The sequence below is a fragment of the Nelumbo lutea genome, chromosome 5 (genome assembly GCF_056320005.1).
Source record: "Nelumbo lutea isolate HS-2025 chromosome 5, American lotus-T2T, whole genome shotgun sequence".
In the NCBI taxonomy this organism is placed as follows: Eukaryota; Viridiplantae; Streptophyta; class Magnoliopsida; order Proteales; family Nelumbonaceae; genus Nelumbo; species Nelumbo lutea.
In genome coordinates this window covers 73,854,411-73,881,996 of record NC_142688.1, presented here as the reverse complement: position 1 = coordinate 73,881,996, position 27,586 = coordinate 73,854,411, and the positions used below count along the sequence as shown (strand labels likewise).

Below are 27,586 nucleotides of genomic sequence, written 5' to 3'. Positions count from 1 at the left end.
CTAAATTAAAAATGCGTGTAAAGGCATCTTATAAGAATGCCAAATTGGGATTTCAGGTAAAAACAGCAATTGTATTACCATGGAAAGGGGTTCTTTAACCATGCATCATATAGGAATTTGACCATCTTCAAGTGCAAAATGACGTTTAACAGTTAACACTTGGGGCACTAGTCCCATATGTCGATCGCATTTTTGACATAGGATGTGTAAATTAGGCATTTACTGCCTCCAAGATTCAAGTTGGCATCAGTGATGGATTCTCCAGATCAAGCTTTAGACATTTTGTGTTCTTGATAAAATATCAATGATTATTGTTTTGGAGATCTATACTAAACTCTAATGCTTCCTGCATATAGAATAATCTTACACGTCATGTCATCTTTAGGGATATACTCAACTTTGAAGGTGGTGAAATTTGTCCGGATTTATATAGAATCTGTCCAATATGAAAAATCCTTTGAAACAGAACCAACGTGTAATTTTAATTTAATCTACCCTAATATATAGCTGGGATAGGTTATAGATAATACTTGTAAACTTAATTGAAGTCAAAACTGAAAAAATCTTGAATAAAAGTTGAAATGAACAAACCTCTGACAAAAATTGTATTACCATACAAATGCCACCCTTGGTTCAGAACTCCATAATCTAAAGGGTGTTTGCCAACGTAGTCATTTTCTAAACCCCAGTATTTCAGGAAAGCAGGTCCCATAATTTGATTTGGTTTTCTAAAATTTGAAAACCAGGAAATAAGGTTAGAGGATCTTCAACAACATTCATTACGACATTTTAGAATCAACCAAACTTGATTTCATTTGGTTTTCTCAGCTCATCTTTGATGCTTGTCAAATCAATGACCTTTTTCCCTTGATTTCTCTGGTATTTAATTCAAGGCAACTATTGCTGTGGTCGACGGAGTCCTGGTATCTGCAAAAGATTTTAATAGAGATTATCGTTAGAACTGATGTAGTATGTATATCCTTATATTCCTTAGACTTCATCAATTTATATTTATTTGTCCTTTAAAATTCAAATTAGAAAGGAAATTGAAAAACAAAAATTGTTGTCTGCCACAGAAAAAGAGGTAGAAATAAGAAAAGAAAGAAAGCGTGTTGAAGAGAAGCAAATTCAGAGTAAGTGGTATATTTAGGGTCAAACATATTAAGGATGATTACCAAAGTACCCTTTCATTTAATGTAATCAAACATATTAAGCATTGGGTAGATACATTTTTGGTAAAAAATCAGCTAATTGATCTTTAGAGTTTACAAAAAAGAAGGCATTTCACCCTTCTCGACTCTCTATCAGATAAAAGCACATCTATTTCAATATGCTTGGTCCTCTCATACTAAACATGGTTACAAGCAATGTTTATTGTTACCTTGTCATTGCAATAAAGAGACATTGAACCTCTCATGGGAAACCCCAATTCAGTAGTAAGCTCCTTAACCACAAAACCTTACCAATAGCCCTATACTTGGCTTCAACACTAGATTTGGCAACAATTGCTTACTTCTTGTTCTTCCATGTCACTAAATTCCCTCAATGTGCAGGAACTTGTGATAGATCTTCTATACACTTCAACTCAAAGATAACCATTAGAGAAAAGAATACCTCTCCCTGGGTGCTTCTTTAAGTACCTAAGAAAATGCTCAGAAGTAGTAAACTGGGCTGTTGTAGAAGAATGTATGTACTCGCTGAGAACTGAATATATCCAATATCTGGTCTAGTCATAGACATGCATCGAAGTATCAACCTCTGGAATTGTCTCACAAATAAAAGCTTCTCTGCAATCCTTATCAAGTTTTAGGTTAAACTTCATAGGTGTATCAGCTGGTTTGAGCCTTTGTACTAGTTTCCTTGAGTATATCTACGATGTAAATTTGGAAAACTAAGATACCATTGTAAGGCCTAGCAACTTCAATCCCTAGAAAGCACTTTAATCTGACTAGATCTTTCACCTTGATTGTGATGTCAAGTAACTTTTTTAACTGTTCAATTTCCAGTGATGTCAAGATTACAAACATGTATACTAAGAACTAAAATTTAGTTTTGTTCCCTCTTAACAAACAAGATGCGATCAGTTTGGCATTGTTGGAATTCTACATATTGTAGTTTCTTATTAAACCTTTCAAACCATAATCTAGGGAACTGTTTGGGTCCATATAAGGACTTTTTCAAATAACAAACTTTTATTCACTACCTTCAAGTTGCAAACCTAGTAATTACACTATATATACCTTTGCTTCTAAGTCTCCATTAAGGCATGCATTCATCATATCCAATTGATGAAGTGACCATTCAAAATTTCTAGCTATAGATATAATAGAACCCATATCGAATTCATGTTAGAAATTAGAGCAAATGGCTCATTATGGTCAACCATTGTACTCTATACACCTTACTACTTTTGAGTGTAGATGTTTTGTTTATATCTATTTCCTTTCTGGGAAATTGGATCCTAGGTTACTCTTTAGCTCAAAAAGGGTACAATATGTTATGGTTTGATGTCTCAAAAGTCTTATATATCTACAGACATCTTTTTTTTTCTTAGTCTTAGGCTTTTTTCCTTGCCTATTCCTATATCCTCATCTAGTTCTTAGCATTCTCCAAAGCGTCGTCTTTAATATACATGCAGTATCAACAAGATGTGTAAATGCCAAAGCTATACATGCAGTATCAACAAGATCTCATGGGGCAAATCTAAACCAGAGGACTCTGTCCCAACCATTTTTTTTATCAATAGCAAATGATTTCATTAACTAAAGAAATAAGATTACAAAGGGGAGATAACCTCTCTTGTCTCCCCAACAAAAGAAACGTTGCAAAAAAAAATTACAGTTGAGCCCAAAACAAGTTCTCCCTATTCACCCCTTGTTTTGCTAACCCATCAGCAAAGGAATTTGCACATCTCTTTTTTTTTTTTTTTTTTATCAATGACAGGAACCCATTAGATTAATAAAAAAAATGTAGTTACAGCACTCTAGAGAGAGATAAAAAGGCTTAACTCTCTCCAGGAGGACAACAAAGAAATAATTACAGAACAGCCCAAAACATTTTATCCCTTCCCATCCCCTGCTTTGCCAAGGCATCGGCAAAAGCATTTTCTGTTCTCTTAATCCACTGAAAATGGATTTCTAGCCCTTTAGTCAGCCACTTAATCTCCCTCCTCTCATTAGCAAATTTCCAAAGTCCACTCTTTTTCTGTATCCAGCTTAACACCAGCTTTGAGTCCCCTTCAACAACTAACTTTGTATATTCAGTTCCTTAGTCTTCCTTATCCCCTTCAGTACAGCATGGATCTCAGCTTTAAGAGAGTCCCCAACCCCAATGGGACCTGAATACATTGCAAGCATCCTCTCATCATCATCTCTGAAGACCCCTCCTACTCCTGACGGACCTGGATTTCCTTCACTACTACCATCAAATTTTAGCTTTGTAAAGCCACAGGCTGGTGGTGATCTCACACAGGACAAACAGAAGGGTGAGTAGGAGCAAAATTTGCCACCTCTGTCCAGCTATTCAGCAACATGTCTGTAGAAACATCAACAAACAGGTCCAAGGATTTAAGCCAGTGCACCACCCTAACTATTATTACTTCAACAAGGTTTTCTTTACTAGTTTCATTTTCAGAAAAAGTTCTGGCATTCCTTTCCTCCCATAGGGTCCAGCAAATAGCAGCCCTCATAGATCTCCACATAATCCTTCCCCTTTTGTTTGGCCATCGAAGGAACAAAGAGCTAAACAAGCTTTGAATATTTGGTGGTGGGGTCCACCTACAACCAAACAAGGAAAGAAACCAGTCCCAAAGATCAACAGCAAAGGGGCAAGAAATTAATAAGTGGTAGGAACTTTCACCGTTAGCCTTGCAAAGAATGCACCGATTAGGAGACAAGCACGAAAAAGGCCTTTTTCTTTAGAGTAAGTCATAAATATTACACCTTTCTAGGAAGGCTTCCCAACAAAAGGCTCCAACCCTTGGAGGAATCGGCTCACCCCAGACATCCTTAAAAGGAAAATTTTGTGCAAAATTATTGGTCGAAGGTTAGAGGGACTTAAAAAGGAAGAACAAGAGAAGGTCCCAGAGGGAGTTAGGGTCCATAGTCTCTTATCCCGCTTAGAGGGGTACAACACCACCCCGTTCAAGATCTGAACCAGATTCAAGACATCTTCAACCTCTACATTCCTTAAGCCTCTTCTGAACCCCAAATCCCAATCAAACACAAAGTTGGACTAAGAAGGAACTAGAAAACTGGATACAACCTTGCCTTTATACCTAGAGAGGGAAAACAAGGAGGAGAATTGATCTTTCAAAGGTACTTCACCCACCCAAATGTGCTCCCAAAATTTTACATGATTTCCAGAGTAGAGGTCATACCTGATGTACTGCAAAAAAGAAGGAAGAATGGCATGTACTGATTTCCAAGGAGAGGCACCATTAGACCTTGCCAAAGTTGCAGAGTCCTAGCCGTCGTCTACCTGACCATGAATACTCAGAACTACCCTAGTCCACAACTTATCCCTCTCACCTTCTAAACTAGTAATGTTCCCTTAAATGTCCCTTATAACACCCCCAATACCTGAAGGCCCTGGGTTTCCGATACTGCTTCCATCAAAGCTCAATTTATAGAATCCATTTGGAAGGGACCAAATTGGAAGTGAAACCTCTTGAACCGGAGCTGAAAAGGCAATTTCTTTCCATTTACTTGATAAATCATCTATTGAGACCTTGTTGAAAAGATCAATTGATTTAAGCCAATGGAATACCATAGAATAAATCACCTCCTAAATGGTTTCCTTATTCCTCTCCCTCCCTGAAAAGATTATGGAGTTCCTTTCTTCCCATATTGTCCAAACAACAACAGCTCTCACACAACGCCACATTATTTTTCCCCTTTTCTTTGGCAACCTGGAGAAGGAAGGAGCAAACAAACCTTTCACATCTGATGGAGGGGCCCACTTACAACCAAATAAAGAAGAAAACCATTCCCATAAACCTTTAGCAAATGAACAAGAGATCAATAAATGGTAGCAATTCTCACCAGCAACCTTACAAAGACAGCACCAATAAGGAGATCACATGTGTTAATTCTTTCCAGGTAAGCTTCCCAGTAGAAACAACCAATCCTTGGTGGGATAAGTTTGCTACACACTTCTTTAACAGGAAAATGTAGACCCCCAATGGATTCCGGTTGGGTTAGGGTGTTGGAAAAGGAAGAGCAAGTAAACAAACCATGAGTGGGGGTCTAAATTCTTCTATTAGCTTGATGAGGGTCCATCAAGTACACTCAAGAGAGACAAAGTACAACTTAACTCAGTATCCCTAATAGCCCTTCTTAAGCCCAAATCCCAATCAAAACCAGAACCGAAATTGTAAAGAACCAAGAAAGTAGAGATAGGCTCATTTTTATAGGGTGACAAAGCAAACACAGAAGGGTATTGATCCCTGAAAGGAGAATTCCCCACCCACAGATGTTCCCAAAATTTAATACTATTCCTAGCGTGCAAGTCAATACCTGATCCAAGGCAAGAACGAAGGATAGCTTGGATGGCTTTCCACGGGGATGCTCTTGTAGTCCTTGCTCTCATTCCAGTGTCCCAACCGTTTTCCGTAGTCCCATGAATGCTCACCACTACCTTTGCCTACAACTTTTCTTTCTCATCAGGGAGTCTCCACAACCACTTGCCTAAAAGAGCTAAGTTTTGTTTCTATACATTTCCAACTCCCAAGGCCCCTAATTTCTTTCTCCTACAAACCACTTTCCACCTAATCCTATGATCATTTTCTTCCTCTCCTCGGGTTCCCACAGAAAATCCCTCATTAGTTTCTCCAACTTCGTAGCTATTCCATTGGGAATCTTGAATACTGACAAAAAATAAACATGCAACTTAGCTACAGTGGACCTAGTTGAAGTAACCCTTCCTCCCATGGGTAGGTAATTTCGTTTCCAAGAGGCAAGTCTCTTTTCAAATCTCTCCACCACTGGGGACTAGAAACTCACTTTCCCAGGGTTATCACCTAGAGGAAGAACTAGGTATTTCATAGGCTAACTAGATACCGTGCAGTCGTGCACCCCAAAATACCAAAACACTCATCCATCTCCCCCTCTCCCATATTCACTCCAGATATGCAATATTTCTCAAAATTTACTTTTAAGTTTGACATTTGTTCAAAAAGTTTCACCACAACTTTGAGATTCTTCACCCACCCCTGATCTCCACCATCACAAAACAAAATTGTATCGTCAGCAAACTGTAGATGAGTAAGAGATACTTCTTCACCACCAATTCTCCATCCTTTTTTATGAAACCTGTACTATATAACGCAGAAGGGCATTTTCATCGTTTCCTCTTTTTATTTTGTCTTGTTTGCCTTGACATATAAATAGCAATGTTGGGCACCACCAGTAGTGATTTCTTTTTGGCTCTTACGTCATTCTTCTTCTCCTTCTTCTTCTTCTCCTCTTCTTCTTGCTGAAAACATGGTATCAGAGCAGGTCGGTGCTCTGTAAAATCTCCTCAACTGCACCGGCCAAGTGTTCTGTGATTTTTGGACTAAGAACAAAGGAAGCACACTGATGTTCTGGACCTGAGAACTGTTCGACTGCATATCCTTCGTCTGTTCTGTGCTTAAACTCGACTAAAGCGATTCCAGGAGGTGTTAATGATTGGCTGAATCTTCCTAAGAGGTCGGCTGTTCGTTTTTTTTCTCTGTTGTTCCCTACTGTGTTACTGGAAAACCCAGAATTCTCTCAGACTGATCAGGGACACTTTGTAAATTTTTTTTGGTTCTTGGTGCTGATACCAAGAACAGGTTAAGGTTCTTTTGCCTTGAACGAATGATATAAGGTGGGTTTAATCCCTTTGTGGATCGGATGATCCAGAAAACCCTTTTTTCTTTGTGAAGAAATCTGTAGGTCATGAGTGACCTGGTTCGGCTGACTGATACAGCAGCTGTTTACTGATGTTTTTGGCTAATATTATCCTTGGAGGATCTGTTACACATGTGAGAGTGTTCAGGTGACCAGTATCGCAGAAGAAGTTAGTTCTTTGATTGTTATTTACTCAGAGTGAGGGTTGTCTTCTCTTGTGGTGCATATAGACTAAAACCATGAACGCTGAAGAGTCTGCAACTTCGAGAACCACCATGAATCACAGTGGAATGAGTAGTGGTCATGACTCCATGAATTTCCCAATGACTATCACCCCGTTGGATGATAGGAACTACCTGGCTTGGTCTAAGGAGATGCGGCTGTATATCACAGCCAGGGGTAAGGTAGGATAATGTTAATGGGAAAATAAAGGAACCTAGGGCTGGTACTGCAAAATACGATAAGTGGGACCAAGAAAATTGCATGATTATGTCCTGGCTTTTTACATTCATGCTACCATCTATCAAACAAAATTTTATGTCAGCTGAGATAGCAAAAGAAATATGGGACCAAGCACAAGCAACTTACTCAGAGCAGAGACATTATGCTAGAATTTACCAACTACAAGTGGAATCTTCGACATGTAAGCAGGGAGAAAGGAAACTATCGACATATTATTCTGCCCTCACTTCAGTTTGGAAAGTACTTGACTATTACCAGAATGTTGAGTGGAAAGCGAAAAGGATGCCAAAGCATATGAAAAGTTAGTTTCACAACAAAGAGTGTTCGCTTTTCTTCTGGGTTTGAATCCCGTGTATGAACCTATTCGTGTTCAGATTTTGGGCAGCAAGCATATGAAAAGTTAGTTTCACAACAAAGAGTGTTCGCTTTTCAATCTGAAGAGAGTAGGAAGTCTGCCATGAATCCTCCTGAGGGGGAGACCATTGCCCTTGCTGTAAGGGTAACACCGGGGCACCGAGAAAAGGGGAAAATCAGAAAAAGACGGATGATAAAGACAAAATGTGGTGTACTCATTGCCAAAAACCTAGGCACACTCGTTAAACCTGCTGGGAATTGAATGGGAAACCGAAATGGTCACAGGAATTGGGTAAGAAATCAGCACAAGAGCTAAGCAAGAAGCCATACCAGAAGAAGTTTACTTTGGCTCAATTAGCATCTCATGAACATCAGAGTACTTCTCAGGGTTGCCCCCCTTCTTCTGACCCAAAGGAAGATATTATAAATTCCTTTCGTGACCACCTAGAACAATATGGTAGGGCTCTCTGCAATGTTGATTCTGGACCCACACCTTCTACTTCTTTTGCCTCCTCCTCAAGTAATTCTGCCTCAGCTTTCCATGTGTTTACTGATAACCCGGAATCCCCATGGATCTTTGATTCCGATGCATCCAACCACATGACTAGTAAGTCAACTTTGTTTCAAACATATTCTCTTCTCTCTGGCAAAGATAAAGTGATGCTAGCAAATGGATCCTTCTCCTTCATTGCTGGTCAATGATTTATATCTTTTCCTTTTGGCCTCTCCTTATCTAATGTCCTACATGTTCCAAAATTACCCATCAATTTGTTATCCATTAGTAGTATTACTCATGCTTTGAATTGCTCAGTAATTTTTTTCCACATTCTTGTGTTTTTCAGGATTTGGCTACCGGGAGGACGATTGGTTGAGGGAACATGGTGGATGGCCTGTACGTGCTAGAGAACAAAGTTGGTCTTACAGTTTCAGACTCTTTGAGTCCGTCGAATAAGAGTCAGATTATTTTGTGGCACCACCGTTTAGGCCATGTTTCTTTTGAGTCTTTGAAGTTTTTGTTTCAAGAGTTGTTTAAGTCTTTGTCTATTAGTGATTTTCAGTGTCAAGTGTGCCAATTGAGTAAACATTGTAGAACCCCATTCCTTTACGTAATAAAAGATCAGAATTTCCTTTTCAAATTGTGTATTCAGATGTGAGGGGACCTATTAATATTCCAACTAAGATTGGTTACAAGTATTTTATTTCCTTTGTTGATGACTTCTCTCGCTACACTTGGATTTATCCAATGCACTCATGGGAGGAAGTTCCTAAAATTGTGAAAGACTTTCAGCATATGGTTTACACCCAATTTCAATCCGAGATCCGAATCTTCCAATTAGATAATGCCAAGGAATATTTCCATGGAGACCTCGTAGATTTCTTTGCCTCCTATGGCTCTCAACACAGGAGATCTTGTGCTAGAACCCGACAACAAAATGGGGTCGTAAAAAGAAAAAATCGACATCTCCTTGAAGCTGCTCGAGGATTAATGTTACAGATGAATGTTCCTAAAAGATTTTGGGTGGATGTTGTGCTAACTGCTGCCTATGTCATCAATAGAACACCATCTCGGGTATTGGAATATAGGTCTCCTCATCAGCTCCTTTTCCCTAAAGCTCCTTTGTTTCCTATCCCTATGTGGGTCTTTGGATGTAAGTGTTTTGTTCATGATCTCTCTCCTACTCGTGGTAAGTTTGATCCTAAGGCTATTGTGTGTATTTTTCCTGGTTATCCCCTTGCTTAGAAAGGTTGTCGTTGTTTTGACCCTGTGTCTAAAAAATATTGTCTCTGTGGATGTCTCTTTCTTTGAAGATGTTTCGTACTTCCCTGTTTCTCCTTAGGGGGAGAGTAGAGTAGAGAAGAAACAGAGTTAGACTCAAGTTTTGTTGCCCTCTATTCCTGAGCCTCCTCTATTTCGTGTCTTTTGGAGATTGCACTACAAAAATCAAATCCAACATAGTTCAATAGCCACAGAGCCACCAGAAACCATGCCACCAATGCCATAAGAATCTCAGGGGCTGGATCCTTCACCCCACCCAGGTACTATTGTTCCAGTTGATGTTCCTGAACCTATTCATATTGACACTTCAAATTGTGATCTAAACCTCCCTATTGCAAAAAGGAAGGTGTCGGATCATGCACCACACACCACCCTATATCTCATTTTTTATCCTATGAGAATGTCTCATCTTCCTTTCGTGCTTGTCTATCTTCCATTGATAGTATTACCCTTCCCAAGAGTGTTGCAGAGGCCTTGTTCTTGAATGGACAAATGCAATGAAAGAAGAGATCAATGCTCTCCACAAGAATAGAACGTGGGAACTGGTAGATCTTCCTTAGGGAAAGGAACTTGTGGGGTGCAAATGGGTCTTCTCTATAAAACATAAGGCAGATGGGTTTGTGGAAAGGTACATGGCTCGACTAGTTGTGAAAGGTTTCACACAGGTGCATGGAGTTGATTATGCCGAGACTTTTGCTCCGGTTGCAAAAATGAACTCTATCCGGGTTCGCATGTCTTTAGTTGCAAATCTTGAATGGGAGCTTCACCAACTTGACATAAAGAATGCCTTCCTAAATGGTGATTTGGAAGAGGAAGTGTATATGACTCAACCCCCTGGTTTCTATGCTAAGGGAAGTGAACAGAAAGTCTACAAATTGAAGAAATCTTTGTATGGTCTAAAGCAATCTCCAAGAGCTTGGTTTAGCAGGTTTCATCAAGTAGTTCAACAAATGGGTTTTAAGCAGTGCCAGTCTGACCACACACTTTTTTTAAAGAGGGAACAAGGAAAAACAACAGCCTTGATTGTCTATGTAGATGATATTGTCGTCATTGAAGACTGGGTCTCAGAGATTCAGAGGTTAAAAAAATTTCTCGCTACACAATTTGAGGTAAAGGACCTAGGGCACTTGCGTAATTTCCTTGGTATTGAGGTTGCTTGCTCTCAGCAAGGCATCTTCATTACCCAAAGGAAGTACACCCTAGATCTCCTAAAAGATACAGGGAAGCTTGGAGCTAAACCAGCTGACACACCTATAGATGTAAATCACAAACTTGGGGATTGCAATAGTGAATTCTTGAAAGATCCAAGGCAGTACCAAAGACTTGTAGAAAAGCTTCTCTACCTATCCATGACCAGGCCTGACATAGCATATGCTGTGGGTGTCCTTAGTCAGTTCATGCATGCACCCAAGGAGGCACACTTAGAGGCAACATACAGAGAGTTCTTAGGTACCTGAAGAAATTTCAAGGGGCAGGTTTACTCTTTAAGAAACATGGGCACATGGGAGTAGAGGTGTATATAGATGCAGATTGGGCCGACTAAGTGGATGACAAAAAATCCACCAGTGGATATTGTACCTTTGTTGGTGGAAACCTTGTGACTTGGAGAAGCAAAAAACAGAGTGTGGTGGCCAGGTCAAGTGTAGAGGCAGAATACAAGGCTATGTCACATGGAGTTGTAGAGTTACTGTGGATCAATAACCTATTGAATGAATTAGGATTTCCTTTCGATGATCCTATGTCACTCTATTGTGATAACAAAGCTGCCATCAACATTGCAGCCAACCCAGTTCTCCATGATAGAACCAAGCATATTGAAGTGGACAAACATTTCATTAGAGAGAAAATTGAGAAGGGATAAGTGTGCACTCCCTACATTAGGTTTGGTGAACAACTTGTAGATGTTCTTACTAAAGGATTATGCTCACTACGACATTATAATCTTTGTGACAAGTTGGGGATGATTGACATCTACACCCCAATTTGAGGGGGAGTGATGAAATCTGTACTATATGCCACAAAAGGGTATTTTCGTCTTTTCCTCTTTTTTATTTTGTCTTGTTTGCCCTAACATATAAATAGCAATGCTGGGCACCGCCAACAGTGGTTTCTTTTTGGCTCTCACATCATTCTTCTCCTTTTCTTCTTCTTGCCGAAAACACTTTTATTAGACCCCTTGCATCTACTTTTGAAATCAATCTCCCAAACACATCTGCTATTAGGGTGAATAGGAAAGGAGAGAGAGGGTATACTTGCCACTACTCTGCATGTTTCTTCAATTCCTTGTGACCATTGGATTATTGACTCAGGGGTGTCAACCACATTACCGATAGGCCCAGTCTTTTTTCTTTATATTAACTGTGATCAGGGAGCGATAGGGCGAGGGGGGCACCTTGCCGCCTAGTTTCCTAGGTGGTGGAATTTTTTATGTAGAAAACATAGATTCTACAGTAGTTCCCTAGGTACTATAACCATATTTCCTTAATAATTATTCATAGTTTTCATAAGAAAAGTTTAGAGTTCATGTTAAAGTATAGAAAATCAACATATTCATGAAAAGAAAAAGAAGGAAAAGAAAATTAAAAAATATAGGGACTGAACCCTTATTTTTGTTATAGGAAAAGAAGAAAAGAAAAAGTAGTACTAGTAGAAGAATAAGAAGAAGAATATATGGAAGAAGAAAATGTGTTGATTAGACAAAATTTTAAGTTCTTCCCTACTTAGTGGTTCAGGTTTTGAAGTCTTTGAGGGTTCAAAACAGCATTTAGCAATGTTTGTGTTGATTAAACCCTAACAAATAAGAAAATAATAAAAAGAAATTAGTATATAAACACACAAAATGGATATTTTAGTTTAATAATGTCTATTTTATAACTATAATGTCAAAAAGTAAAGAATAAAAAACTATATTATAATAGAAAGTACAAAACTTCTTGTCAATTAGGTGAGGCGAGCCTCAAAGGGTGCCTTGTTGGCTAGATGCCGCCTTAACAACTATGTTTCCTACTTTGTTCAAGTCAGTGTCAGTGTCTTCATTGTAGTGTCCTACATGTAAAATAAGTAAACATTTAAAACTTATCCTTTAAGTAATAAAAGAGTTGATTTTCCTTTCCAAGTTGTTCATTTAATCTGTGGGGTCATAACTCTTTTGCAATTAATGGTGGATGTCATTGTTTAATTAGTTTTATTGATGATTATTCCAAATACACTTGGCTTTTCATGTTTCAATCACGAGATAAAGCTCCACAAAAATGATTATCTGTAGAAGTCCATAAACCAAACAGTACATTGTGAATCATCATGTAAACCAAGCGCAAACCTCAATTCCATGAGGGCCAATACGATTGCGAGCAATAAAATTGAGTATAAGTGATGCAAATTCATCAGGTGCATCTTCCTGCAACATATAAGAAATTTAAATAAGACATAATCTTAATGAACTCACTGATAAATTATGAGGAAATATACTAAAGGAAATAGAGAAAATAACCTGTATAAAATGACCAGTGTGCCGGACAACCTCCATTTGGAACTTGCCTTGCATTTGACCTATCGTGAGAGATCTGTAACAGTATATGGAAGTTAGCTTCTTAATGTATTACATTTAGTTGACCATTTCTCTTGTACTTTGATGTCCTTAATTTAAGACTGACGATTGATAGGACATAACATGGTCAAGGAAATATCTCAAGACTTGATTTTCTTTTCTTACTACACCTTGGTTAGTGGACCCAAGTCGAAAATATTGGTCCCTATAAATAATCAAGAGAATTTTGTTCTGATGAACAGGCATGTGACAACTATAGAGTATGAGAACCTTGTGTTGGATGATCAAAAGAGTTTTGAGATACTTGTAGGGGTTAGGACGAGTACTCTGTCTTTACACTTGATGTTTGGAGTGCAAATATTGTTTGGCAATGTTTATTGTTTTTTTTTTCTTTTATTTTTATTTTTGATAGTAAAACAAAAATTCTCATTAAAAAGAATAAAGAGAATTACAATCCACTCAGGTCTTAAGGTAAAACTAAGAAGGAACAAGTTAAAAGAAACTCTCAGAATTACAATTTTGTAACTCAAGTACATCACAAAAATTAACCCTAGATTTGAGATGCCAACATGCAAACTTGTGCACCACTGCACCCCAGGCCTAGATTGCAAGCCCAAGCCTGGCCCTATACGAGTCCGAGCTGGGCTTTCTGGGCCTATGACATGAAATAATAAGATTTAATTTAATTAAATATTGTGTAAATGTAATACGTACAAAAAATTACACAAGCCAAAGTTAAATTGGGCTTGAATATGGCACAAAAACAAGGCATGGCCCTCATTTAATTGTTATACTTGATTTGGCTTGGGTTACCTATCCCTTTATAGAGGAAGCAAGGCCTTCATTCTCATTCTTGAGTTTTGGAACACAATAAATAATTAGTGCAGCCATTGAGTGTTTTCCCAGGTCCCACATTGCTTAGGGAATGAGAATGAAGCTTTTGCCTTCATCTATATCAGGCTTTGCTTAAGAGGACAAATCTCATACTTGAATTGGCTCAAGTGTTGACATATGTATTGACACGATTCAATTCATAAATATTTATTTATATGTAAAATAAAATAAAATTTTTATATTTAACATATATATTATGGGCCAGACTGGGCTTAGGCTGGGCTTGAAGTATTAGAACCAAGCCTGGCCCTGAATTTTCTGGGCCAGAGCCAGGCTGTACAAAAAAAATCTGAGCCCAAGCCCGGAAATTGCAGGCCGGGCCAAGAATGATCACCCCTAGTTGGGGGGGGGGACTTTGTGTTGGAGGATGAACTACCCCCTAGTGTGTAGCTCTTCAAAAGATATCAAAATATAATCTTATCTAGCATGATAGGACCAAACACATTGAGATTGATAGAGACTTTGTGAGAGAGGATTGTGTCTAGAGAGATGTATTCCTTACATGCCATCTACAAGACAAGTTGTTGATGTCTTCACTAAGGGTCTTGCCAAATCCAGATTTGGAGAATTGGTATGCAAGCTAGGCATGATGGGCATCTATACTCAGCTTGAGGGGGAGTGTGGTGCGACTTAACAGTGTGGGCCTCGGCCCATTTATGTTATGTCTTTCTTACTTCTTGTTGGACTGTACTGTTGTGTTAATGGGCTTGGGTCCACTTTCATTTTAAGTTACACTACCTCTTACTAATGAGGGGTAAAATTGTAATCTTATGTTTTATTGTTGCTCTAATATAAATACCAGTTTGAAGGGCTGCTTAGAGGCTTCCACCCTACTCTCAATCTCACTTCTTCTTCATGAATCCGGATACAAATACGTCCAATCCTAAGTGTAAAAGTTGTCAACTATCCAAGCATTGTATACATTCTTATATTACGAGCAATAAAAGATGTTCAGTTCCGTTTGATCCTGTTCACAAAGATATGTTGGGACATTCCTCTTGTCCTCTCATGTATTTCAAGCAATAAAAGATGTCTAGAAAGAGGGAAGCCGAGCCTCCTTTGCAAGCTTGATTTGGAAAAAGCTTATGACCATGTTCACAGGAGGTGCTTAGAATTTGTCCTTGAGAAGGACTTTGGTCAGAAGTGGAGGAATTGGATTGAGGTTTGCATTACTTCCCCAAATTCTCCATCTTCCCACAGCTGCTCCAACTGGTTGTTGACCAAGACACAATGGTGGCTGACTGCTATGAGCTCTTGGGGAATGTTCTAAAATATTAATAGTTTAGTAAAATATATAAAATAATAAAATATTAATAATTACCTAAATAGTTAATTAATAATTGTTGTTAGGGTTGATTTTCCCACTATTTTACCTTTTGAAACCAAACAAACTTGAAAAATGTCCACCCATTTTCCCTTTCTCATCCCATCCCATCCCACCAAAATCTTCCCACAAACCAATATGCAGCCTTAGAGATTTCTTTACTACAATGATGGTATCTTCCCTATTCCTTTCTGTGTTTTTGGTTGCACATGCTTTGTCCACATCTAAGGTCCTCACATTAACAAGTTTGACACTAAGACTATGAAGTGTATATAACTCTAATCAAAAGGAGCATTATTGCTTTGATCCAATTAGTGGAAAACGGTTTGTTTCTTTGGATGTGTAATTCTTTTTAGATTGTACCTTATTTTTCTCACAGGGAAACAAAATGAGTTCTTTACTCTATTTTCCGAGTCTCGATGTCAGTCTCTTGCTTCTACTTCTAAGTCTCCTCTTCTTTTTCCTACCATTGATTCTAGTGATGTTATGATTTAGGTATATTGACAAGAGAAGAAAGAATGTTCTATTGATCAGTCACTTCCTGTCTCTTTTGATGATGCAGGCAATATGGACCCATCAGTTCCTTAACTACTTTACGTCCACCATTTACTTTGCCTTCTCCTCCATCTGACCTTGACTTATAGCTCTCCATAAGGGTAAGTGTTGCTCCACCACTCATAGTATTTCTCATAATATTTCTTATGATCATTTATCTTCTGCATAAAAGTCCTTTCTTGTATTTCCTATGTATCTATTCCAAGAAATGTGATTGAAGCAATAGGACAGCCAAAGTGGAAGGCCGCAATGCGGGAAGAGATGTATGCTTTGCTTAACAATGGAAAATGGGACACCATGCACTTACTAAAGAGGAAGACACCAATTGCTTGTAGATGGGTGTTCATAATTAAGCATACATAAATCGGCAATTGAATATGAGGAGATATTCTCACTTGTAGCAAAAATGGCATCTATTCGCATACTCTTGTCTCTAGTTGCCCATTATTCTTGGTCTCTATACTTCCTAGATGTCAAGAATGTCTTTCTTAATGGGGATCTTCATGAGGAGGTATATATGGATGCTCCACCTGGTTTTTTTAGTGATTTGCCTAAGGGGAATGTAAGCTCAAGAAATCATTGTACAGGTGGAAACAATCTCCTTGTGCAGATTTGACCACTTCTGTTAGATCATACTCCGTTGATTAAGAAGTAACGGCAGTTTATTGTCATCTTGATAGCATATATAGATGATAATCTGATATAGTTCTCACAGGGAACAATGAGGAGGAGATCATTCATCTCAAAGAGTTCTTGGAAAGTTGAGATATTTTTTTAGTATTGAGGTTGCAAGATCCCAACATGGCATTTACATCTCTCAGCAAATGTACTAAATCTTCTCACAGAGACAGACAAACTAGGGGTGAAGCCAATTGACACCCCCATTGATCCTAATCGCAGGACTATTGCCACTGAAGGGGAGCTTCTTAGTGATCATTGAATGTACCAAAGGTTGTTGGTAGATTGTTATGTCTATGTATGACTCAACCTGACATAGTTTACTCAATTAGTGTGGTGATTCAGTAAATGCTTACTCCTCGCACCACTCATTTTGTAACAAAGTACAGGACCTTGCCTACTTGAAGGGCTGTCTAGGGAAGGTATTCTATTCTCTAAACATGAGTAGTTGAGAATAGAAGTATATACTGAGGTAGAGTGGGCAGCTTCCCTTGGTCCATTGGGTGTCTCCAGTGCCTATAAATAGCATGGATAGTATGAACTTTCCTACAGCCATCACACCTCTTGATTACCTAAATTACTTCGAGTGGTCAAAGATTGTGAAGTTGTTCATGACCTCAATGGGAGAATTAAGGTACCAAAGGGTGGTACTGCTGAACATGATCAATGGGATCAAGAGAATAACATGATCATGTCTTGGCTAAGACTACCTATGAAATTTGGGAGTAGAAAACAGCCACCTACACTAAACAGACATTATTCTGTTGGACAGTGTATGCCCTTGGAGATCCAATGATGTTTGTGAACTGTTTGTTTGTGAATAAAAGTGCCTTATACACTTATGTGTCATAGTGGCAAGATTCAAAATTTAGCTATGTATCGGCCCATATTGGCCGATATGTATCGTTCCGTTAAAGGCCTCATAAATCGAATGTAAAGAAACTAGTCGTTCTGTTTCTTTTCATCTGTATAAAGCCGATATAGGCCCATATCGGACCATTTTGGGTCTGTATCAGTCAATACGAACCTGATACTCTAATGTATCAGCCAATACATTGTGGATTAATTACTCTCCCTCTCATTAATTACTTTAATACTCCCTCTTTCATTAATATTTCTTTTATTGCTAACCCTTCTAATTAATTTCTCCCCCTCTCTCTCATTAATTACTCCCTCTCAATAATGTTTCTTTTATTGCTAATCCTTCTCATTAATTACTTCCTCTCTCTCTCTCTCTAATCTTTAAGGCAAGTTTGAATTTGAATTTTATATTTGGCACACCATTCTGATGCCTATTGCACATAATTTTGAGTGTAAAAACTTGTAGAAGACTGGGCCGATTGGGTGCTATCATAGTTTTCAAGGCGCCAAGGCGAGGCTAGGCGATAGTGGGGTGCCTTGTCGCCTAGGCGATAGATTTTTTTAAGTAAAAACATGTATCTTATGGTAGTTCCCTAGGTTCCATAATCATATTTCCTTAATAAATATCCATAATTTTCATAAGAAAAGTATAAACTCCGTGTTAAAGTAGAGAAAATCAACATATTCCAACATATTCATGAGAAGAAAAAGAAGAAAGAAAACCCCTATTTCTGTTATAGGAAAAGAAGAAAAGAAAAGGTGGAAGAAGAAGAAGAAGAAGAAGAAGAAGAAGAAATTATTATATAAATACACAAAAATTAGTAAAGAAAAATAAGAAAATGTGTTGATTGGACAACATTTTATGTTCTTCCTTGCTTATTGGTTCAGGTTTTGAAGTCTTTGAGGGTTCAATACAGCATTTAGCAATGTTTGTGTTGATTAAACCCTAACAAATAAGAAAATAATAAAAAGAAATTAGTATAATAAACACACAAAATGAATATTTTAGTTTAAAAATGTCTATTTTATAATTATAACCTCAAAAAATTAAGAATATAAAAGTTTTTATAACACACTATAGAAAAGTTGCAAAGGCCTATTTTATAATTATAACCTCAGAAACTGAATGTTGCAAGTGCCTATAAGATGACGAATGATGTGAATAATCTAAGATAAGGGGGGAAGAATGTAGTTGTCTACTACTCAATGTTGAAATCACTATGGCAAGAGATTGATGTTATGGAAATAGTTGTATGGGAGAGCACCAAGGATGTAAGAGACATTTAGAAAATTGGTGGGCAGTTACAGGATTTAACCCTGAGTTTGGTATTACGAGACAGAATATTCTAGCCAAGGATGAAGTAACTCTTGCTCAAGCATATTCTATGGTGAGCAGTGAAGAGAGTAGGCGGCAAGTACAGGTACAGGGACCACCTTCAGAACATTTTGCACATGCTGGAATAAAACCAAAGGGGCGTTGAGAAGAAAGGGGTGATGTGTGTATACTGCAAGAAACCGAAACATACTAAGAATACTTGTTGGAAACTTCATCCAGATCTTCTCCCAAAAAGGTTTCGGAATAACAACAACAACTTTAAGAAAAATGGTCAACCTGTGTTGAGAAAGTTTAGGCAATGGTGTTTTTAGTCATTTCCTCTTCTCTTTGTACTTTCTTTGTATTCAGGTGCCCAAGTAGGGGCCTAATTGTAATTTCTTGTTTCAAAATATAAAGTGCCTTTTGAGAGTGTGAACAATAACAAAAGCACACCACTCGACACATTTTTCTTCTTCTCTCTTTCTTTCTTTCTTTCTCATACAAACCCTAGATTTACAACACTAGTTTCACAACTTGGTAACAGAGCAGGTAAAGGCACTTGGGAGTATCTTTCCTATAGACTCTATTCGACGAGATGAATTGTTGATGTCGGACCGCCACCGGATGACGTTAGTAGACAATACAAGTGTTAGCAACAATACATGAATCCTACATGGTTTGATTTGCCCTGAGTTTAGAAGATTTTTTGTATGACTCCTATCTCTATTTGAAGCTTCTATGATTTTTAGTGGCTTTTTTCAAGCAGAAAATTGTAGAAATTCCAAATCTGATGTCGAGCCTTGTACACTGTTTAAACAATTGTTCAGCTGCAAAACCTAGACCATTCAGGTCATTTTTCACTTTGGGAGCAATGGGAAGGGGTTCAGTAATTTTCTAAGCCCTAGACAATTTTTGGGAGATTTTCTTCTCCCTCTATTTTGCTGCCAACCTAGTTTTTTGGCCTTTTTTGTCTCCTAACCGTGTGGTGACCTAGTTTCTTGGGTCCTTAGCTGTTGTTAAGTATTGGGGGCCCTTTTTGGTTGACGCAAAAGTGTTTTGCTAGAATATGGAATCATTTAAGGATGTACAGATGGTTTCCAATGTGCTCTCGAAAAGTGCAGACATTTCCAGTAGTATGATAACTACTGTTAAACTTAATAGAACGAACTTTTTAGAGTGGTCCCAATCTGCTAAACTTACCATCAATGGGAGAGGTAAACTGGGATTCATCATAAGAAAGGAGGGGAAGCCAAACCTAGAAGATCCGAAATATGCAAAGTGGGAATAGGACAACTCCCTTGTAATGTCATGGTTGATTTGCTCAATGCAACCTCATATTGCCCAAAACAACATGTTTCTTCCAATGGCCAAATATATTTGGGATAGAGTTGTTGCCACTTATTCCCAAGTTAACAATACTACTAGAGTGTACCAGCTTTAAAGGGAATCTTGTAGTATGTGCCAAGGAAGAGATTTGTTGCTATGTATTTCTCTTCTCTACAATCTATCTAGGAAGAAATGGATCACCTAAAGGCACTTACAATATGCGTCAGGGGGAGAGATTTGTTGCTTGAATCTAGAGTTTGATTTTACCAAGCAACATATTCTTAGTGCCGACAAAGGATTTAAATATCGACAAGATACACCCGGTACGGGCCGTATCATATCGGTATTGGTTGACAGCGGTACAGGATACGCTACAAATAGAAGCGTATCTCATAAGTCATTTGTATCGCACTGACACGAATGCGTATCAGCTTGTATCGTATTAAATTGGCCGGTAGGCATCAGTACAAGGCGATACACGCGAAACGCCATGTCTCTAAACTTCATAAAAATTGCACATATGACGATACGAACCCAGCTCATTCGAACACACCTATCTTTTGCCACACTCTAAATAGAACAAAATACGTGTTTATATTTTATTAAGTAGAATAAAATAAATATAATATGACGTGTTTATTCTATTTTATTAAATAGAATAAAATAAATTATATTACCTTTTTTGTGTCAACATACAATTTAAACAAAAAACACGTGTTTATATTTAACAATTCTAAATATTCCAAACAATATTCAAAAATAGTGATTTATAAATTAATAGAATAAATAATCTATCAAGTCCATATTTATATAAAAATATGATTTTTAATATCAATAAAATTATAATAAAATATTAATAAAAATAATTATTTTAATATTTAAATTGCACATGATATGCATCTTAAATTTTTTATATATTTTTACAAATTATTAATTAATATTTTAATTTACATTAATAAGTCATCACAACATATTTATTATTTATAAAAAATAAAAATATTATTTACAAAATATTGAAGAATATAATATTAAATTGAACCTATCAAATCCACTATCTACATTTATTTCAAAAAATGATTTTTTATTTCGAATTATTTATAGAAATAAAAATATTAACAATGGAATAATTATTTTAGTAATTAAATATTATGAATTTGTATAGGATATGTATCTTAGAAATTTTAACAAATTTGATATACTTTAAGTTAATATAAAATATTATATATAATATTAAGTGTCATATTAAAATATTTATATATAAAATACATATATTTAAATATATGGGTTGGACCAACCCTAAACACAAAACCTAGGCCCAAACCTGGAATTTCCAAGTTGGGTCGGGCTGAGATGATCACCCCTAGATGTTTGTCAATAAATGCTAAAATTGATTATTAAAATTTATATGTTAACAAATATTAAGATTTAAGATATTATTTTGATTTTCTGAAAACCAAGGTAAGGTATATATGTACACATTTTAGTTTTTCCGTCATTTTCAGTAGTTACCGATTGTATTCTGATGTCTCACACTTCATGTAAACCATTCAAGTAAGGTTTTTATGTTTAAATAACTTATTAACTCATTTATGGTCATATATACCAAGTGCTTGTTGTTATTAATATATTTTTTAGGATTTATTTGAGTTTCATAGTGTATCCATGCATATCTTGGTTTTACATTTGTATCTATGCGTATCCAAAGTGTATCCCGATATGTCTCTTAAAATTGCCTTCCGATACACTTTGCATTTCTATTATTGAGCCTTGCATAGTGGTATGTTTCTGTGATTTAGTCCTTATCTACATTATATAAATAGATAATTAATAGACAATCATAATTGGTATGTAGACTAAATGTTCTCAACCGGTGAATAAGATTGGGCAATTTATTCTGACAAGGTTGACATGCTTGTACTGCCTTGAGAGGTGTAGTTTGTCACAACCATTAGGTTAAGACCCAAGGTGCAAGTATGGGTGTTTGAGAAACACTGAACTGAACAATTCCAAAGTATCCAAGACTTTGTGATTGTTGGAATATCTGGATTGTTACATGTAATGGTCAAACTTGATAATGGGTACCTTGCTGGGTGACTGATCTTTCTACTTTTGATGTGCCAACTAGTGGGATCCTTTTGGGTTGATACCTGGGTATATTGGAGCAATCAGGAATGTGTTTGTAGTAGGTGATCATTGTGACAAGATCTATCACTCTGTTAGATAGAGAGCATACCATGAGACGTGTTTTCTCTGATGGATACCCAAATTTGTTGATAGTGGATTTCAAATGAAGTTTGAAATTGGTTTTGCAAATTTTATTTATTAGTATATTTTCTAAAATGTTTTGCAAAGTTGTTTTCCTGGGATTCCATCATGGTAGAAAACATAGCACTGCATTTTACAGAATAGGGATTAAGTCCTTCCCCAAATCACAGTGTTGGTATTGCTGACAGAAGGTTTATTAAGTGTTTTAAGGCCTAGAACCTGACAAACATGATTCAAGTTGGACCATTACTTGGGCTTGGAGAGTGGCTAAGCCTAAACCCTGCAATGTTAGACTTTAATGGGCTTAAGTGTAGGCCCATTTTACCTAGATGATTGCTCCTACAATGATTAGGATAATTCGGCAAGGGTGGACCCCACCTCTTGAGATCAATCTTAGGATTGTGGGAATCCCATGATAATGGTCTCCATATCTGTAACTCTTATGGGTCCTATGCAATCTTCTTTTCTTAATTGGACTCAAAATCTTCTTTTGTTTAGCAAGTTCCAAATTTGTTTGAGCTGGACTAGCACAGTCCTAGTTGAACTAGAACCCTCTAATTGTAGAGAGATACTCCTCACCGGTTTAGGCCTAGGGAACTGCTTTTAGAAATTTTCCCTCTCTAGGCATCAAATTGGGCACCCTTTAGAAGCTTAGGGAGGTTATATATGTCTCCCATTGGGATTCACACACACAATAGACCTCCTAAAAGAATTCAGTCATAGTTATAAGAACCTTTAGACTCGTGTAAACAACTTATTTTCTGGTCCAATCTCCTCCATCGAAGATTGTCTTCATCCTCAAACTGCTGGGGAACCAATTGGAGAATACAAAGAAGCATCCATTTCTGCAAGACATACAGTTGTGCCACTTACAGCTGCTTGCTAGGATCAAGAGAAAGGTTGCAGTTTGAGGCATGAACACCCTAGTGACCATATGCACTTGTGGTTGGATTTGTGCATCAGGTAAGAGTTATATTAATTGTTTTGGTCTAAAACAAATTCATTCTTCTCCTCTTCTCTTCTTCTCTACTTATTTTTCAACCATTACATAGTTTTTCTTCTTGTTTTACATTTGCTGAACTGAACAAGCCTAGACATTAAGATAGACATCCATCATCACCACTTCCAAAAATATAATTTACTATTTACTAAGGTCCAAATCAACTTCAACTTTACATAGTGCTTGGGAAATTGGGAAACATGGCGGGAGCTTCTTTTGGTATTTCTTTTTTTTTCCTCTTCCACTTTGGCCATACTGCTTGTATCCTTTACCCCTTTAATGCGAAATTTCCTTTACTACTATTACAAATGGTTTCCAAATTTCATATAATATATTCAGAAGAACAATGTGAAATATGTAGGTACATGAAGATTACCTGTCCAGTCTGTCTGTTCCTGCTAATAGTAACAGCTTTGGCACAGGACATGAGAGAAACTTTTCAGAAAGCCCTTCATACCTGGAATATTAGGAAAGTGTGTATCAATTAGTTAATATAGGTTTAATGGACCTGCATCTTGAATTATTAAAGAAAAAACTATAAGAAAAAAAAGGAAAGAGTAAATAGAGAAAGATAACCAAGACATTTCCCACATCACATAAAGCAAAAATAAAGACAAGAATCATTCATCAAAAAAATAAAGACAACAATCCCAACAAGGAAACCTAGGCATGAGGCATTTGGGATATGACTATTAAATTCAATGGATTAAGAAACATAGTGATTGATATACCAAAAACTTAGTAGACATTGTAGTTAGGCAAGGACTCACAAACAAATAAAACCCCCAATGACCAACAGCTTGTGTTCCACATAACAACATGGACCCCCTAACCTGGAAAGACATTCAATAGACCAACTTGCCCCCTATGCTCCCTTCCCCACCCAAGTTGATGTGATTGTGCTTTCTCCCTTTACTACCCTTCTTTTCTCACATGATTCTTCAAATGACTATATGTAAGGTAGCCCAACCATAGTTCTCAAGGTGGAACCTAGGCACCTGCCTAGGCCACAAGGTGCCCTTGGAGGGTCCCCTCACCTAATCAACAAATCTTCTTCTTCCACCCTTTCTTTTCTTATTTTCTGATAACAAAATTAGGGCTTTAGCCCCTATATTTTCTGAATTTTCTTTTCTTTTTTCTTTTTCTTTTTCTTTATACTTTTCTTATGAAAATTATGGATAATTATTAAGGAAATATGGTTCTTGGTTACTATGGAACCTAGGGAACTACCCTAGGGCATATTACTTTTAATTAAAAAACTGAATTGCCTATGCGAGTAGGCAACAAGGTGCCCCCAATCTCCTAGCCACACCTTGGTGCCTTGAAAAAACTATGAGCCCAACAAAATATCCCCTTCCACCTCACTTGATTGATAAACCCTGACTACTCTTTCAAAACTAATAACATTAGCTTCACATATCTCACCACCAAATGCGGAGGCATGACGCGAGGTATTCCACTACCTAGAGGCATGAGGTGTAGTTCAGAACGTAAGAGGTGTAAACCTTCTAAGCACAAAGAGGCGTAAGCCTACTTAAGAGGAGGGAAAATGAGGAGGAAGGAGGATCTCAATTTTCGTTTTTTTTTTTGATAAATGAGTGATATTTTATATTCAAAAAGGAACAATATCATAATACAATACAGATTGCCCAAGGAGAGGCACGAGCTGGTACCTCTCCTAAACAACAACCATGTATTACATCAGACTAGGAAATGAAAATTTACAGAGCTGCCCAGAATAAATGTTCCCATTATGCCCCTTGCTTAGTTAACCCATCCGCTATGGTATTAGTTGTTCTACCCACCCACTGAGAATTAACAGTCATGTTCCCTTGATGCCCCTTGCTTAGCTAACCCATCCACTATGGTATTAGCTGTTCTACCCACCCACTAAGAATTAACAGTCATGTTCCTTGAAAACCAATTAACTTTCCTTAGAAGGTCCTTGTAGCACCATATAACTGAATCTAAATCTTTTAACCAACCCACAACTTTGGAGTCTCCTACCATAACAACTTCACCGAGTAGTATCAAGGATTTAAATGTCAATATGATACGCCAGATACGAGGCATATTGTATCAATATCAAAGTAGGGCGATACAGGATACGTATCCCGTAAATCATGTGTATCAGATCAATACGTGTGCTTATCGAACCCTATCACATTGTATCGGCCGATACACACTGATACACAGTGTCTTCTATTAAAAATGTAAACAGTGCTAATAGCATGATTTGAACCTGAAACACTGCGCTTGTGGCACCAAAAGTCTTAAACCCGTCATCAAACCACTAAGCCATGTCATGCTTTGTGACATTTAACGAAATAAAATAATTTTTATTAATGCCTATCCAAACAAATAATCAATATTTATGTTTAACAACTCCAACTAAAAACTAAAATATATAATATTTAAAATTAGTATTTTATAAACAAATGGAATAAATAATCTATCAATTCTATATTTACATCGAAAGATGATTTTAATATTAAGAAATACCTACAAATAAAATATTAATAGTAGAATAATTACCTTACTACTTAAATTTATAAATATGCACTTGATATATATCTTACAAATTTTATATATTTTTATAATTATTAATTAATATTTTAATTTACATTAAATGACTATATTTATTATTTACAAAAAATAAAATTTGTTTACAATATAGTCAAGAATATAATATTAAATTAAATCTATAAAATCCACTAATTTACATTTATATAAAAATTAATTTTTTTAATTTCAAAAAATTATAAAAATATAAATTTTAATCGATTTGATATATTTTAAGTTAAAATTATATATTATTATAAATTATTAAATGATAATTTAATTTATATTTGAGAATTTAATATTCTGTTACCTTTTTTGTTTATGTGAAAAAGTAAAAATAATAAAACAGAAAATAATTGATATAATAATCAGGATAAATATAATAGGTCCATCATGGACTCTTAATTAATGCATTGTATGATATATGTGCATTCTACTATATTAATTATAATATATTTTTATGTACACCATTAAATATATGTCTTATATATTTATACATTATTTATGGCCATTTGACCATAAATTTAGTGTTATTCATGTATTTATGAATTAAAATTATATATTATTATAAATTATTAAATGATAATTTAATTTATATTTGAGAATTTAATATTCTGTTACCTTTTTTGTTTATGTGAAAAAGTAAAAATAATAAAACAGAAAATAATTGATATAATAATCAGGATAAATATAATAGGTCCATCATGGACTCTTAATTAATGCATTGTATGATATATGTGCATTCTACTATATTAATTATAATATATTTTTATGTACACCATTAAATATATGTCTTATATATTTATACATTATTTATGGCCATTTGACCATAAATTTAGTGTTATTCATGTATTTATGAAATTTGCACATGTTTCCCTAGTGTATCCAAGTGTTTCCACGTTTTTTGTCTGTATCCATGTGTTTCCAAAGTGTATCTATATTTGTATCCAAGTTGTTTGATATGATACTCAATACCGATACTTTAATCCTTGAGTAGTATATAACTAGTGGTTTCTCGCCCTACCTTGGAGTGTTTGCATCATTCTTCAACTTGTATGCTCTTGCCACATTCATCTTCTTGGAGTATTTCAACTACATTGTCCCATATCTCCTCAGTTGGATCCATCCATAAATATTGTTGACTAATGTGAGGCTGCATAGAGTTTTAATTAAAGCAATTCTTTATGTATGTTTAATACTATTTAATCCAAAGGTTACATTATAAAGCATTTAGGTGATGAGTTTATGGTGATATTTTAACTATTAGAGTGAAACTCCGAGCTGCCATGTGTGTATCATATGCATATTGATACTAATCCAACTGAGTTCAACCCATCATAGGATTTGTTAGTCACTGTCAATGATTAGGATCAAACAGATGTAAATACTTTTCTATCAGGACCTTAGAGATACTCGGGATAGTGGTATTATGATAAATTTGCTTTGACATACTGTGGGTGAGGTTATTATTGAATTATAACCGACACACTAGGTATGATTTTTTATCAATAACTGAAACTTTTTGAAAAAAGAAATTAGAAAAGGTACATAAAGAAATAGTAACATAGTGTATGTTGCGAAGCGGAAAATGACATTGTAATCTTGGGGATTGCCAACAAGAAATCTACACCCTCAGACAAGAAGAGATTGTCACATGAATTGTGTTTCACCTAGTTCAACCTACACCCCTTATTCTGGTAATAATCTAATGTCACTAATAATGATGATAAACTTCAAATCCTTGCATTGACAATTTGAACCTTTCTACAACATCTTCTGGCTCATTGTCTTGAA

The 27,586-nt window shown here is 36.4% G+C and overlaps 1 protein-coding gene across 2 annotated transcripts in view; it reads right to left on the bottom strand.

The window, feature by feature from the left end:
- Nucleotides 1-542: 542 nt before the first annotated feature.
- LOC148852909 (esterase/lipase/thioesterase family protein) overlaps nt 543-27,586 on the bottom strand; it is a 114,891-nt gene continuing 87,847 nt past the window's right edge. Inside the window, exons 10-13 of one of the 2 annotated variants that reach the window (XM_088944173.1) lie at nt 23,607-23,687; nt 12,956-13,028; nt 12,753-12,862; nt 543-927 (exon numbers count right to left, since the gene is read on the bottom strand). In XM_088944173.1, the coding sequence (XP_088800299.1) occupies nt 12,764-12,862; nt 12,956-13,028; nt 23,607-23,687 (253 nt within the window). In that variant the 3' untranslated portion in view covers nt 543-927; nt 12,753-12,763. The remainder of the gene's footprint in view (nt 928-12,752; nt 12,863-12,955; nt 13,029-23,606; nt 23,688-27,586) is intronic. The other variant, XM_088944172.1, reaches the window with a different exon arrangement.